Below are 16,454 nucleotides of genomic sequence, written 5' to 3'. Positions count from 1 at the left end.
TGATCAAATAAATGCAGCCTTAGTTATCATAAGTACGGAGCCCCTAAAGGGACATAATATGAGATGGGAGCAAATACATATTTCAATGTTTTTTCGCATTCACCCAAGAAACTGAAAAGAACTCAAAAGTTTTGCAAGCGAATACAAAGTTTTTGGGGAAAAACGCATCTCATATTTTTTTCCCTTCATCATGTCCCTTTAGGGGCTTTGTACATAAGAGACTTATTTCAAAAACATTGAAAATCTCACTGACTCCAAACATTTGAACAGTAGGGTTTGTACACTTTCATACTAAGGATATGAACATTGACAGTGTCAATATTGTTTACAAATCCTTTCAGGTTCTTTGGGGAATAATGAATATCTTACCTAAAGCAACAAGGTTTACATATGATACAGCTTTATCTACCAGATCTCAATCTACAAGTTATTCTCTCGCACACACAAGTTTAGATCCGTGACAGAACAGACAATTAAGCAATAGGTCACATAAGGACAGAGAGCATGCAGGAGGAGGCAAGGGAAGAGAGAAAAAGTGCTAGTTTGCAACACATACAGCCATAATGGACACTGCATGCTTTCTCCACTCCAACAAGCGAACAATAGCTTTGTTTGAGGCATCGGGAGAAAGCACAATAACTGCATTATTGTCCTTGACTTGACCTTGTGTATTAGAAGAAGAGAATGCATTTCAGTGGGAGAGGAAATCACAGACTACAGGGCAGGAGCGTCCTATTTTTGGTTCACATTAGACATTTTCATGTTCTGACATCTTTATGAAAACCCAAGGACTGAAAAAAGGGAAGGAACTATGTTTTGAAATTCACTAGATGACCCAACAATGTCCATGAAAACACCCAGTATTAGAAAATATGATATCCATCTTAAACAAAATTAAAAATCAAACAAACAAAAAAAGGAAAGAGGAGCAACAAAGTGAAGGTAAGGCACAATATTTATGCTCATTCTATGGAGGACTATGGAGGTTTGTTTCTATGCTTCTATGTATTTACAAATGCAGGGAATTTGCTTATTATATTCATCTGGTAACATTTTGCTAAATAATCATTACAATGCAAGCAGTATATTTATCTATCCAAATTATTCTTTGTTTGTCAGTTTAAGGTGTCCTTGAAAACATTATGTAAAAAACAGTGTATACTGGAATAAAGTGTCAAAAATGTCAAATGCATTGAACATTTTATTTACATGAGAGAAGGTGCAGATACCGTGGCTGTTATTAGTGTATTCAATTCTCTGTGTGTTTTGAGGTGAGCACAGTTTCCTGTTTTAGAATGAACATCTTGTGTTAGCTTTATGGCACTATTTGTTAAGAGAAAAAGTCTTAACACTGGTCTATGGTCTAAAAATTGTGACTAATAATGTGTCCCAAACTATTTGCATTTTACATTTACATATCATTTAACAACAATGTGGAAAAAGGAAATGTAGAACAGACCGGATTTACCACCTCAACCACCAGCACAAATTTTTTTTTTACACGTAATTTCCCCTTGGCAGCAGAGTAAAAATGTGCAACTGTTTCAGAGATGTTTATGATGTTTATTCAGAGAATGAATAAACAAAGTAAAAATGAATGAATTTAAATGAAAGTTTATTGTGTGTTTTCTCTTGAAAGAACAAAGTAAGGGCATTTCCTCAAAAATCTTTGCTCTGACAATTCTATTCAACAATACAAGATTTAAAGTGACAGACAGTCAGTCAGACAGACAGCAAACAGATAGACAGACAGACAGATATCCTTCATTAGGTCACATTTTCGGAGAAGTCAAACAAGGGCACTGAAGACTCAACACACAGCACTTTTTAAACATTAAGCAAGTATCATTACGTCACAGCCTGCCTGTATTTTTCCTGCATTCTTTTGACACTCTCAGGGGCGTGCCCAAACAGGTCACAAATCTTTTATACCCCTGTGTCATTTCCTGAAAGTACATGTGTAGAGCTTAGACAGCTCTGCATTAGGTGTGCCATAAACTACACTTCAGGTGAACTATAAAACTTTGCTTAACAAACTATCCTGTTTCAGTTGTTCTGTACACTGACAATGGCCAGAAGACATCTGATGTTGTGGATCTTCACTCTGTGTGTTTTACTCAATCCCTCAGGTAAGATACTGGATACACCAGTACCTCTGCTCCACAATGACCGATTAACTTATTTATGCACTGCCGTGGGCTCTTCAGCGGTAATAATGCGCTGCACTGACACAGTCTAAGAGTTCATGCAAAGAAAGGCAATGTTGTTTTGAGAACCACGTTTGTTAGAATTTTTACAAAGAACAGAAAGAAAGTGTGCTACATTTTATGAAATTATAAATATAGAAATATTTAAATAATATTGTAATATATATTTTTATATTTTAAACAATATTATTATTATTGCATATTCATATGAAATAATTGGTAACACATCAGATTGCTGTGTCTTTGTATTACATGTAAATATGAAATACATTTTGAACTCGTACCAAAATAAAAGGGTATTAAATAGTAATCGGTATACTAAAATGTGTTAACAAACAGATCCGCATAAAAATCCATATTAATACATGTACTTCATTATTATTATTCACTTTGGGTCAATAGCATTGTGTATATTGGCATAATTTTAATCCCCCCCCCCCCTCCCCCAAAACAAAAACAAAAACAAAAAAAACACCCTTTTGATTAATGCAATCTTTTTCAGATCTGAGACAGACAATGTTCAAGTTTACACTTGTGCTTTCACTAAAATATTTGGATCAGTTGGAACAGCTCTGACATCTAAATCCTACAGCCATATATAGCCTACTAATAAATCATAATTACTGTCTGTTTGTATTTATGACTGATCTGTGATTCAGTGTCTATAATTACCTCTGTTTGTCAATCTGCTATAGTTGGTCACATTCCTGAACTTGATGGAAAAAAGGTCTATGAGATTGTTCGACCAGTCAAATTACATGAGCTACAAAAAAGAGATTTAAAGGTGAGTTCTCATCTACCCACTACTATATCCCAGTGTTTCCAAACCCAGTTCCTGGAGGCACACTAACAGTGCACATTTTCCAAATCTTCCTAATCAAACACACCTGATTCAACTCATCAGTTAGTTAATAACTCCAAGACCAGAAATATATAGTTCAGATAAGGGAGACATTCAAAATGTGTACTGTTGGTGTGCCTCAAGGAACAGGGTTGGGAAACACCGCTATATATCATATAATTAAATATTTTAATCAAACTAAATCATTTCTTTCCCTGCAGTCAAGATCTGATACAGTGAAATATGCTATGACGCTGGGTGGTAGAGACATTGAAATGCATCTCCAGAAAAATGAGTGAGTCTGTCTCCTTTGTCATCATTTTTTGCATATCTTGTGATATCGAAAATCCGCACATGTTGCAACTAAAAAAAAAGTTCCTCATTGTCACAGACAAAAATATGTCCATTGAAACTACAGTTCAAACATTTCAATATTTGCTACACTGTAAACCCAAACAGTACTACTAACTTACAAAGATTGAGTACACTGCAATTAAAGTCTGTTAAATCATTGATGCAACTTAAAACTATTACATTTTCTGAATGAGGAGTTTAGTTTTATTTAAACCCTTATACTTAAATGATTATTTTTAAGTTTACTGAGTGACATAAAGTGACGTCATCCACATCATGTCGTTGCTCTAACCGATGCTATCAGAAGAGTCCATTTAACATCAGTCTTGTGTTTTTGCACAAGTAAAAAAAAAGTAACTAGTAAAAAAAGTTTGCATTACAGGAGAAGAGGTGTTTCTATGAAACTCAATGTTTTCTAGGGTTACCATCGCGGTGAAGAGTAGTGCTTGTGGTTTGGTCGAGAATAGGCTGTGAAACTTCAAGGCTATACATACTGCATGACGATTAACAGTTCATGCTCATTAGTGATAGTCTCTTTGAAGATTACATTAGAGTGTGTTGTCACTAACTAACACTCAAGATTAGGTGTTAGTTTATTCAATATTTGATTTAATTTGTAATGACCAAATTTGTGTAATATAAAATAATCCTTGAGTTGTTTACTAAAATGTTTTGAGTATTCTGAACTTATTGGGTTGCATAACTGCTGCATCAAAATAATTGAAAAATAAGAAACATTACATATGGTAAACAATAGTTTTAAGTATAGTGGACTTAAACATTAAATACAATTATTTATTTTTTTTAGTTTGACTTAATTGTTATTTATAATTATTGTTTACTTTAAAAATTTGAGTTGCTTAAATTTTTTGAAATAATTGGTGTGTACAATCATTTTGAGTATTCTGAACTTATCGGGTTTTACAGTGATAGTGCATTTGCTAACTAACATAAAGATTAGGTGCTAGTTTATCCAATATTTCAATTAAATTGTAGTTAGCAAGTTTGTGTCGTACAAAATACATTTCTCAAGTTCTACTAAAATAATTGAGTTGTACTTAAATGTTTTGAGTATTTTGAACTTATCAGGTTTCGACTTGATTCAACTTATCAAGTTTGACTTGATTGTTACTTATAATTATTCTTGACTTAAAAGATTTGAGTTGCTTTACTTAGAGGTAGTCAAAAAAATGTAGTATTCTGAACTCATCGGGTTTTAGTGAGCTTTTTGTGACTGATTTGAGATACAGTATATGTGTTGGTCAACAGTGGCATGCTGACTAAAGACTACAGTGAGACCCACTACACTAAAGACGGGATGCTTGTTACAACCACACCTGAAGATCTGGTATGTTATTCCCTTTATGCAGTAATAGAACATATGATATTTAAAGGGTTAGTTCATCCAAAAATTAAAATAATGTCATTAATTACTCACCCTCATGTCGTTCCATACTCGTAAGACCTTCATTCATCTTCAGAACACAAATTAAGATATTTTAAAGAATATAAAAAAATATTTTAAAAAGTATTCTCGTCGCTTCATAATATTAATTTTGAACAACTGTAGCCATGTGACTATTTTAACAATGTAACCTTTCTGGACCTTGAAAGTGGTGGTTAAATTGCTGAGTCATATACCTCTCGGATTTCATCAAAACTATATTAATTTGTGTTCTGAAGATGAATGAAGGTCTTACAGGTGTGGAACGAAATGAGGGTGAGTAATTAATGCCAGAATTTTCATTTTTGGGTGAACTAACCCTTTAACATACAGCAAAATTAATCTGCTATAAATACTCTGATATAATCCAGAGTGTGAGAGATTGATTTGAATCCCTTTTTCATCCACAGGATTTATGCTATTATCATGGGAAAATAGTAAATGACAGCGAGTCATTGGTTAGCATGAGCACCTGCGATGGACTACGGTAGGGGAAACACAATTTCAAAAGATATTTCTTTTCAATTTTTATCATCACACATTAGTCATGATGAAATCAAAATGGGCAGTTCTTGTTTTGTTTTTGGACACTGCTGTATTTATTATAAATACACTGCTGTATTTATTATAAATGGTATTACCTATGCATGCATATCATTTTTTATCTTCCTGCACCTTCATAACCTTTAATCTTATGACATAACCTTTAATCAACTTCCCCTCCCTCTTACAATGACATCTCTTCTCTGATTTTTCGGTGCGAGGGCAAGATAACCTGTAGCTCACATGAGAACACAGCAATAGCAATTGATAAAAATCTAACAATCCAATTTCCACTGGACAAAATCAAGTTCCACCCTACATTTTTCTTCCCGTTTCACTAGTGTATTCGTCACAATAGGGGGGAAAAGGCTATCGCACCTTCTGTTTCATGACGACTTACGTTGCTTTAACAAATAATAACATTAATTTTTATTTATGCAGCTATATTTAGTTATATAGTTTTAGTTAAATAATTATATAGTATACGTAAACCTTCAAAAAAGTTTGTTTAAAATATTTAAAGCTTATAAGAAAGCTGTTTTTAGCCAGAAATATATTCAATCACTACTGTTTGTTGCCTCAAACATGTTTTTTTTTTTTTTTACTTTTTTGCGATTGAAGGAAGTTACAGAGTGACTTGCATTTTGTACTTCCATGAATAAAACACATAAATTACACATTTTCCCAAGCACTCTTGATTAAGTCACATCTTAGGCCAGCTGTATTTTCCAGGCTTATTCTCTGTCAAACAAGACCTAAAGACCCTCAAATGACATTGTGCCCATTATGTGAATTATTTTTACAGAGGCTATTTCCAAACAGCAGAGCAGAGGTTTCTGATTGAGCCGTTGTCCGAGAATAGTGACGGTGACCATGCTGTCTTTAAGTATGAAGATGCACATGGAGACACACCGAGGTTGTGTGGAGTCACCAACAATAGTTGGGATGAGAGTGAGGATGGCGCTCCTCCACGCATCCTCAAAACCCGTTCTCGTTCCTCAGTAAGACTGCCTATTCATTTACGTTAGCATTACAAAAAGCAGCAAAGCACAAGAAGGTTAAAGTTTCACAGGGATTAACCACATTCTAACAGGGATGTCATGTGATAGTCTCAATTGTTGTTCTGCAAAGTTGAGGTCAAAATCATAATAAATTGCTGAAGTTGAATATTCAAGAAATGTCCAAAATGACCCTAATTCATATGCTATGCACTGAAGTAAGGTAGTTCGAATTGTTTCTAAGCTGATTTTACTAATTATTTTGTTTTGTGTTCTCTATTTTCCACCTATTTCTTTCCTCTTGGTCAGGGGCCAACATTGTTACAGCAACAAAAATACATCGAGTTCTTCCTTGTGGCAGACAACAGTGAAGTAAGAGCCGCAAGCAATGCACCTAATGTTTCAAGGATTATAATAATTAATAGATAAAGGTTTTTTAATCAATTTTAAGGTCTCAGTCATTATCAGCAAAAAAACAAAAAAGAAAAAATCACTAGGTTAGAGGAATTTGTGTGGGATTTTGTGTTTGTTCAGCATTGTCATTTTTCTGGAATCAAACTAAATGTAAATACAAGAACACTGATGCTAACAGATTTCCAAGACAGTGTCCTTATACCAGTGTGACTAATGTGAGACACAATGCTTTGATTCATAATTCAATTTATTTCCCCTATCAGTACAAGAATATCGGCAGCGATCTTGAGCAACTGAGAAAGAGGATATTTGAGATCATCAATTTCATCAATAGTGTGAGTCACTGATGACATATATATGCTATTAAAAAGTACAGCATGACAATATTTATGATGCAGCCACAGGAACTTACAGCTAGAAGTTGTGATAATAAGGATTCTTGAGTGTGATCATTGATCTAGGATCACATGACTATAGATACAGATTTTTGCCATGTACTCTAAAAAATGCTGGGTTAAAAACAACCCAAGTTGGGTTGAAAATGGACAAACCCAGCGATTGGGTTGTTTTAACCCAACTGTTGGGTTAAATGTTTGCCCAACCTGCTGGGTAGTTTTATTTAACCCAATTATTGTTTGAAAATGAATATATGGCTGACTTAAAATGAATCTAAAATGAAATTAAAATGTTCATTTATTAAACATATTAATAAATGTTAATTTTCAAGATATTTTGGGTTCATTTTAAGTAAGCAATACTGTAATTTTTAAACAATAGTTGAGTTAAGTAAAACTACCCAGCAGGTTGGGCAAACATTTAACCCAACTGCTGGGTTAAAACAACCCAATCGCTGGGTTTGTCCATTTTCAACCCAGCATTTTTTAGAGTGTATATATTTTCTTATGAGTACTGGTTTAGTATTTTAGTTAAAAACCATTTATGGTGTCCAAATAAGTACAAAACATACATTTGGTGGAGTCCAAAACTCTGAAAATCTGTGATTCAAACTTCATTCAAAAGTGATGTAAAACAAAGGAACATTATGGTATAAAATGAGTAAGAAATAGTGCATTCTTAATAGTTCTAGACTTATCAAATTTGTGTCATATGACTTCCTTGCTTCCACTAAAGCACACAAGATGCAAATCTTGCTGAATAACATGGTATTGTGAAAATCAGGTTTTCCACAAGCTTGTGAGTCAATTTCATCCAAAAGGGGGACATACAAAACACTAAATGCAACAACTCATAACAAAATAACTGATGAAATGCTTACGTTGCTGTATTGTAAGTCACTTTAAATAAAAGTGGCGTACACTTTATTTTAAGGTGTCTGTGTTACACTGTAATTATACATTTAAGTACAGAGTTTAGGGTTAGTTGCATGTAATTATACACAATTTTTACTATAGTAACTACACGTACATATGTGACAATGACACTGTAAAATAAAGTTTCTACTAAATACAATAGTACTAGATACATGTACTAATTCTGTATTTGAACATTTCATTCATTAATGCAGTTTATTCACTATATATATATTTATTACAAAATGGTAATAAAACATGACAAGATCTCAGAGTTAAACTGTGTCAGAAAATTGTCAGATAACACTTAAGCAAAACATGGTCAGGTCAAAGTGTCTGTTTTATCAGTTTTAATGTTAGTCCAATGTATGAAGAATTTTTGGGTATAATATGTCACAGTTCACTTTTATTTAGCTATCCTCACTTACATAAATGAACTATAGTGTCCTGCGCCCACTAATAAAAATATATCAAAACTATCAAAAATGTCTGAATAATTTTTGGTTGGACTGAATTTTCAATTAAACTTTGCACAGGTATTGGATCAGAGAAAAATCACTAGTATTCTTTGACTTTTGGACCACATAATATATACATAATATACAATAACAATTCTCTTTCTGTCACTCTTTTCTGGGTGTGCAGGTCTATAAAGAAATCAACACCTTTGTTGCTCTGACTGGATTTGAAGTGTGGACAGACAGCGATAAGATAACAGTCTCCTCTGCTGCTGGAGCAACCTTAGACAGCTTTTCTAAGTGGAGGAACAGTGAGCTCATCAAAAGAAAGAAGCACGACAATGCCCAACTTCTCAGGTCAGCTCCATTAACTGTGTGAAAATACAAATATTCAGCTCAGAACTGCTCCAATACTTACTCTGCTCCAATCTGCGTCATTGTGTTCTACTTTGATATTGGTTTATGAGCTGAACCAGAAAAAAGACTATTAACTAACTGAACGTAATCCAGCAGGATTGGTTCAAAGATTGAACATTGATTTTTGCCCTTCTTCCAGTGCAATTAACCTTGATGGAGCAACTGTTGGTCTAGCTTACATTGGAACCCTGTGTGGAGGTCTTTCAACAGGGATTGTGCAGGTATTAATATTTTCTTTAAAAAAAGTATTATTAATAAACATATACACACACACAAAGTTCTGTCATGAAACTAAATGGCGCAGACTGATAGGTCAAACATGAAAATTCTGTCATTAATTACTCATCTCCATGTCGTTCCACACCCGTAAGACCTTCGTTCATCTTTGTAACACAAATTAATATTGATATTTTTCATAAAATCAGATGGCTCAGTGAGGCTTGCATTGCCAGCAAGATTATTAACACTTTCCAATGCCCAGAAAGCTACTAAAAACATATTTAAAACAGTTAATGTGACTACAGTGGTTCAGTCTAATGTTATGAAGCGACAAGAATACTTTTAGTGCACCAAAAAAACAAAATAACGACTTTACGCAACAATATGTAATGATGGGCGATTTCAAAACGCTGCTCCGTGAAGCTTCAAAGCTTTACCAATCTTTTGTTTTGAATCAGTGGTTCAGAGTGTGTATCACTCATCGCTTCATAACATTAAGGTTGAACCACTGTAGTCACATGAACTGTTTTAAATAGCTTGCATTTGAAAGTGTTAATTATCTTGCTGTCAATGGAGGCCTCACTGAGCCATCAGATTTGATCAAGAAAGTGAAAGTGTTTAAATACATCGGTGTTTTCTTATCGGGTCCTGTTTTGCTGCGTGTAAAATCTTTCAAGAGAGAATGGTTACTTCACATTTATGGAGGAACTGATAGAACATTTTGCCCATTGTCTCGTCTGCGGTGTATTGCTTATTGTTGCAGTGTTATATTTTTTACTTCCTCACAAATGTTTCATAATACTTGATTATAATATGGACTAAATAAACATTTGAATGAAATATCCATGTTTTCCTCAATGTTAACCTCGATCTATGAGTGCTAACTGATCTTTCCTCTTCAAAGGATCACAACTCTAATGCTATAGCAGTGGGGGCTACTCTGGCCCATGAGATGGGGCACAATCTCGGGATGAGTCATGACAGCAGCTCCTGCGTTTGTTCTGATAGAGATTGTATTATGACAGCTGCTCTCAGGTACAGTACCGCCTATATTTTCTTTCCCAACAAATCTGCCTCTATTTCCATACACCTAAGCATGCTTAATTGAAATATAGCGCATATATAATGCATTCTCAAATAAAAAAAACAAACTATTATAATAAAAATCTATTTTGAATATTCACAGGTTATTTGAACTAAAATATATCACTCTAACAGACAGTTATATTCCACAGTTGTTAATATTAAAAAAGTTTTCTAAGTATAACTTTGATCGTCTCGGCGCTTTATTTAGTCTAGGAGTTTACGGAGAGCCTAAAATAAAAAAATTCAGATCAAATATAACCCTTCCATGTCTCCGCAGCTATTTCATCCCTAAACACTTTAGCAGCTGCAGTACCGGTACCTATGCGGACTACCTGAACAACAGAAACCCGGAATGTCTTCTAAATAAGCCTGAACCAAAAGAATTGATTCAGCCGGCTGTGTGTGGAAATAGATTTGTGGAGATAGGAGAAGAATGTGACTGTGGAACGGTGCAAGTAAGCAGACTAGGGTTTCCTAAATCTGAATTCAATGTTGAAATGTTTTTGCAACTAATTTATATTAAATTACTCAGTATACCAAGTATAAATTTATTTGTTAATTTTTTGTTTTTTATTAAAAACACACGGAGTCATTTTTCCTGGTGTGATTCCTGAGAATATACATGATTTGGGTGAAATGAATGTAAAGCCAGACACTGTCAGGGATCGACATGCACAGACAGTTCTCAGGAATGTTTTTCAGCATACATTTGAAAACAAGTTGCTAAAGTGGTATTGTGTTTGGTGTGCTTATGGGACAATCTCTCATTTTCAATATTTCAATTTTATAAGTATGCTCTCTGTAGATGGAATACATGAATTACTGAAGGTTTCTTTATACATGCACATTAGTCATCGCATTTGGACAGAATTTGAGTAGGGTGCACTGTATACTGTCACTGGATCCTTATGTTCAGTCATTTATTCATTGTCTACTTTGACAAGTAAATTACTTACCAAGAGCTTTTCTAAATTCTCAGAATTAGAACTTTAAAAAAAACATTTATTATGCTGATGACAACTTAAACACACCCACTATGCTAAGATATCTTAAGACATTCTCAGTGGCATTATTTCACAAACAAGATTAACTCTTTATGTTTTTGCATAGGAGTGTACAAACCCATGCTGCAATGCAACCACCTGCAAACTGACAGAGGGCTCACAGTGTGCAACAGGAGAATGTTGTGAGAATTGCAAGGTAAGATTCAAAGAGTTGGAGGCATTTTGCGGTATCATTTATCGATTCATGAAGATATCAAATCACCAGGACTGCTTTGGGAACATGTATTCACAACTGATTGTGTTTAAGCTTCTGTGTTTAAAAAAAAAAAAAAAAAAAGACAACAAACTCCCAAGTGCCTTCTGTATCAAAAGAGATATAACAATTTTCATGAACAAACCAAATTAGCTTAAAGGGTTAGTTCACCCCAAAATGAAAATTCTGTCATTAATTACTCACCTTCATGTTGTTTCATACCCGTAAGACCTTCATTCATCTTTGGAACACAAATTAAGATATTTTTCATGAAATCCAATGGCTCAGTGAGTATTGTCAGCAAGACAATTAACACTTTTAATGCCCAGAAAGCTACTAAAGATGTATTCAAAACAGTTCATGTGACTACAATGGTTCAATCTTAATGTTATGAAGCAAGGAGAATACTTTAGTGCGCCAAAAAATTAAAATAACGACTTTATGACAATATGATGGACGATTTCAAAACACTGCTTCATGAAGCTTCACGGATCTTTTGTTTCGAATCACTGGTTTGGAGTGCCAAAGTCACATGATTTTATTAAACGAGGCTTCATTACGTGATAGTGTTTCGAAATTTTAATGGTTCGCCACTGGGGGTGTGACTTTGGCTGCGTCCGAAAACTGGAAAATGCTGCCTTACGAGGACACACATCAAGGCACGTCCGAATCCAATGTTAGCTTCACTTCCTCTCTCATGAGATACCTTCATCTGATCGATTTTTGAAGGAAGCATAGATGTATCCTTAGCTGCCTTTGATATCCCACAATCCTGTGCTTTCCATTCTGTGACAGTTGAGCTAGAAAAATAAAGATGGCGTCCGAAAGTTGCGTTCGCTGCTCAGTTTGTGTATGAATGTACGTTTTTGATCAACATATTTCAGTTTTGATATAATTTCTATCGAGAAATTACTATAGTAATTAAATATTTGTTTAGTTCTCACCAAAGCTCGCGCTATATTGCTGTATCATTAAACTGTTACACTGCCTCAGAAGTCTGTCCGAAATCAATTTCGTGAGGTACCTTCATGCACAAACGCTGCAGTACAAGTCGTTCTCTTATAAGATAGCGAGGCAGCAAGACAGCTACCGGTTTTCGGACGCAGCCCTTGTCAGTTAGATACGCGCTCCGAATCACAGATTCAAAACAAAAGATTCGTAAAGCTTTGAAGCTTCATGTAGCAGTGTTTTGAAATCGCCCATCACTATATATTGTCATAGTCATTATTTTGTTTTTTTGGTGCACAAAATGAATTCTCGTTGCTTCATAACTTCAAGGTTGAACCACTGTAGTCACATGAACTGTTTTAAATACGTCTTTAGTAGGACTCACTGAGGCATCGGATTTTATGAAAAATATCCGAAGATGAGCGAAGGTCTTACGGGTGTGTGTTCCACATGAGGGTGAGTAATTAATGACATTTTTGGGTGAACTAACCCTTTAAAGGGGTGGTTGATTACTATGATTTCACTTTTGTAACTTTAGTTAGTGTGTAATGTTACTCTGCAAAGTTACAACGCTCAAAGTTCAATGCAAAGGGAGATATTTTCTTTTAAAGAATTGTCTGTTTAAGGACTACAACGAGCTTCTTCCTGACATCACTAACCCTAAAATTTACATAAACCCTGCCTCCTATAACACGCAACAAAGGCGGAGTAGAAACCTACATATGTTTTTTTTTTATTCCTCCCCATCAGATCATGCCAACCTCACATGTGTGTCGTCCAAAAAATGATGACTGCGATTTGCCCGAGTCCTGCACTGGAAAATCAGCCGTGTGTCCTGAAGATGTCTTTACAGTCAATGGACTCCCTTGCAAAAATGGGAAAGGTTATTGCTACAATGGCCAGTGCCCTCAGAGAGAGGAGCAGTGCATTAAAATGTGGGGTTCAAGTGAGTACAGCAATATATTGATTCAAAACTATAATACTGAAAAATAATCAGTGCTGAACCCCATATGACTGTGCTTTTATTACTTTTTATTACAAAAATAAATAAATAAAGCTGCTGAGGTGGCTGAAGACTATTGCTACAACCAAAACACAAGAGCAGAGTACTACGCCTACTGCAAACGTAATGGCGATAAATATATCGGATGCCAAAAACAGTAAGATTTTACATCCATCTGTACATCTATTAATAATCCTTTCACATATCATACTGTCCAATTACTATTTTGCCCCATCTGATCAACCACCAATTTTATTTATCTATCTACAGAGATGTGATGTGTGGAAAACTGTTCTGTGCAAAAGGCAACAGCAGTCCCAATTATGGACGACTGGTAACATTCAAGAACTGTAAAGCCACATTCTACGGCAATCCTGAAGAGGATTACGGCCAAGTCGACACTGGCACCAAATGTGGGGAAGGGTTGGTAAGGATGATCTCCATATGCATACCAGTTATACTACAAACACACTAATTTCCTTGTAGTTCAATAACAATGAATTCCTCCAAAGACCTCTAATAAAAGAACACTGTAAACTTAGTAGGATTGCCACAATTGTGACATTTTAAGCAAAGAGAAGCATATTATTTATTTCTTGTCATTCTTTCTTTCTTTATTATTTACTCAGGTTTGTAACCAGAATGAGTGCGTTGACATAGAGACGGCTTACAAAGCAACAAACTGCTCAGCCAAGTGCAAAGGCCATGCGGTAGGTGAAATATTACTTTCTCGAACATTAACTTCTCATTTTCCTCAAAAAATTAAATAAATAGACCTACATCAACACTGTCTTCTGTGCTTTATTTTAAGAGTTTGTTGGTTTATCTATCTATTAACGTGACTTTCCTTCACATCCGAAGTTGATTTAGAACTAAGAATTAGTATGTGTTACAGGTTTGACATTTAAGTGTATGTGTTACAGGTTTGTGACCACAGACTGCGGTGCAGATGTGAACCTGGATGGCTGCCGCCAGATTGCGAAACAATAACCGAAAGTGATGGTTTGTCTAAAGGTAGTACTGTAGATGCTGCATTCAAAATAGCCTCATTTTCTTTTAGTTTTGATGACCATGAATGTGATTTTTTGCCTCTTTGCACTTCTAGGTGTGATTGTAGCCATTGTTGTGGTTATTCTGATTGGGATACTTCTAATTGGACTGGGAGTCTTTTTTTACAAACGCAGAAAGAGCACACCACATTCATCTATGTAAGAGCATAGTAAACAGATTCTTACACATTTAGGGATGTCAATAAATCGACTGTATTTAATGTTGCTGTTTTCTCAAAAGCCATCCAAGGCAGCAGAAAGTTCATGTTGTCGACATCCCTGACTTGAGCCACCAGGGATTGCAGATGCCATTTCCGGTAATTCGCAGTCAAATATGACTTAATTTAAACATCTCGCTTAAACAAACAAATCTTTTACAAAATCGATACCCAATGAATGATGAAAGTGTGATCTCAATATTCTTAGGTAATAAAACCTTCAGCACCTCCTCCACCTCCACCCATTTCAGTCCAGGCCAGAGCTCTACATAACGACTTCATATCTGCACGTCAGGTAACACAACATGTTTAATGACTATCAGTATGGATAGTTCACACTGAAATGAAAACTTTGTCACCATTACTCATTCTCATGTTGTTTCTATCATGACTTTATTTCTTGGAACACAAGTGTTCAGCACTTGTGCTGCTCTTTTTACATAGTGTGTAAGTAGATGGGAGGAGCTGTCAAGCTCTGAAATGTCAAAAAAAGCATCAGAGAAGTACCAAGAGTCCATGAGACTCTTGAAGATGTTGAATATTGTACATAAGTAGATGAAACAGGCTTGAAATAAATATTATTCACTGAAAATTTTTATCATTTAATGTAAGCTTAGATATTCTGCTATAAAAAACAAGGAAGAATTGAATAAATCTTGACAGCATTTTGGGTGAACTATACTGTACCTCTATCCAGTCACTGAGATGAAACTGAACTTTGCTTTGGTCACCATTTACTTCAAGCTTGGATATTCTGCTATAAAAACAAGGAAGAAATGAATAACTTTTGAACTATTATGTATCTTTACACATACTAATCACTCAGATAAAAAAAAAATAAAGCATTAAAGATTGGCAAGTTTTCATTTATAAATTTAGCAGACATGTTCATTTGAAAAATGTGGTCTGATGATTACAATGTCTCCAGAAACATGAGATTTTTCTCATTTTCTTCAATGTTAATTCTCCCCCTCATAGGCTCTTAAACCACCTCAAAGGGTGTGATGTCTAGCACCTGTCAAACCTCAAGAAGCTGAAACCACACTGTGGGATATTCAATCACTCCAGTACCTGCAGAAGGGATTGCAAGTGTTTGAAAGAGGCTTAATAAACTCTTCAGGAGAAGACAATATCTGTGAAAATAAGCCACATACTTAGCAGAGTAACACAAAATGAATTTTACAGTGTGTAAAAGACTGTCTTTGAGTCACATAATGAATTTTAAGTTGTTTTTACCTGGAACTGGAACTTTTTTTATAATTTTACATTTATTTATTTGTACAGCTCGTTTCTGTGTAAATGAGCATGCCTTGTGTATAGTAATGATTTTTATGATTTGTCAGCAATAATAGCTGACTCATTTCCACTGAATGTTCAAGAAATAGAAAGCCGCTTCTCTAAAGTCAAAACTCTCATAGATGCGATTCTTTTCTAGTTTTCCATAGCAATGTCTTGAAAACAATACTGTACTTCATACATACATTGTTACAATGCACTTTCAACAAATATTAGCAAATCTAAATGCTTAAATTCTAAAGTTTACTTTATAGTATAGTTTTGTATTTATTAAATCTGATTGTACTTTAAAATGCAATACTAATGTAATGTACATTGAAAAACATTCAGGTGATTAAAAAAAAAAGACCAAACTTGGGGTCCACAGTATCTCAGTTTTTATTCATCTTCTC

The 16,454-nt window shown here is 34.8% G+C and overlaps 1 protein-coding gene across 2 annotated transcripts; it reads left to right on the top strand.

The window, feature by feature from the left end:
• The first annotated feature begins 520 nt into the window (after window positions 1–520).
• Window positions 521–16,415, top strand: adam28 (ADAM metallopeptidase domain 28). Of its 2 annotated transcripts, XM_067408109.1 has the most exons (23): window positions 521–942; window positions 2,051–2,129; window positions 2,903–2,991; window positions 3,270–3,343; window positions 4,672–4,750; window positions 5,257–5,333; window positions 6,195–6,390; window positions 6,697–6,759; window positions 7,065–7,136; window positions 8,757–8,926; window positions 9,126–9,207; window positions 10,110–10,240; window positions 10,569–10,746; window positions 11,402–11,491; window positions 13,247–13,442; window positions 13,554–13,656; window positions 13,770–13,926; window positions 14,129–14,209; window positions 14,423–14,513; window positions 14,605–14,707; window positions 14,790–14,865; window positions 14,975–15,061; window positions 15,745–16,415. In XM_067408109.1, the coding sequence occupies exons 2-23, from the start codon at window positions 2,069–2,071 to the stop codon at window positions 15,769–15,771; spliced, it is 2,283 nt and encodes a 760-aa protein (XP_067264210.1). In that variant the 5' UTR covers window positions 521–942; window positions 2,051–2,068; the 3' UTR covers window positions 15,772–16,415. The 2 variants fall into 2 exon arrangements, with proteins under 2 accessions (XP_067264210.1, XP_067264209.1); XM_067408108.1 differs by lacking the exon at window positions 521–942 and having other exon boundaries at window positions 1,317–2,129.
• The last annotated feature ends 39 nt before the right edge of the window (window positions 16,416–16,454 follow it).

Source organism: Chanodichthys erythropterus, chromosome 13, assembly GCF_024489055.1.
Source record: "Chanodichthys erythropterus isolate Z2021 chromosome 13, ASM2448905v1, whole genome shotgun sequence".
Lineage (NCBI taxonomy): Eukaryota > Metazoa > Chordata > Actinopteri > Cypriniformes > Xenocyprididae > Chanodichthys > Chanodichthys erythropterus.
Note: the sequence above shows the minus strand (reverse complement) of the source record. Positions and strands in the feature narration are given on the sequence as shown.

What these genes read in the sequence shown, in the direction of transcription:
- adam28 (XM_067408109.1), top strand. Translation starts at nt 2,069, where the DNA reads ATGGCCAGAAGACATCTGATGTTGTGGATCTTCACTCTGTGTGTTTTA. An exon ending in AGCACCTGCGATGGACTACG is followed by an intron (nt 5,334 to 6,194) that starts GTAGGGGAAACA and finishes TTATTTTTACAG; the next exon opens with AGGCTATTTCCAAACAGCAG. An exon ending in ACTTCATATCTGCACGTCAG is followed by an intron (nt 15,062 to 15,744) that starts GTAACACAACAT and finishes TCCCCCTCATAG; the next exon opens with GCTCTTAAACCACCTCAAAG.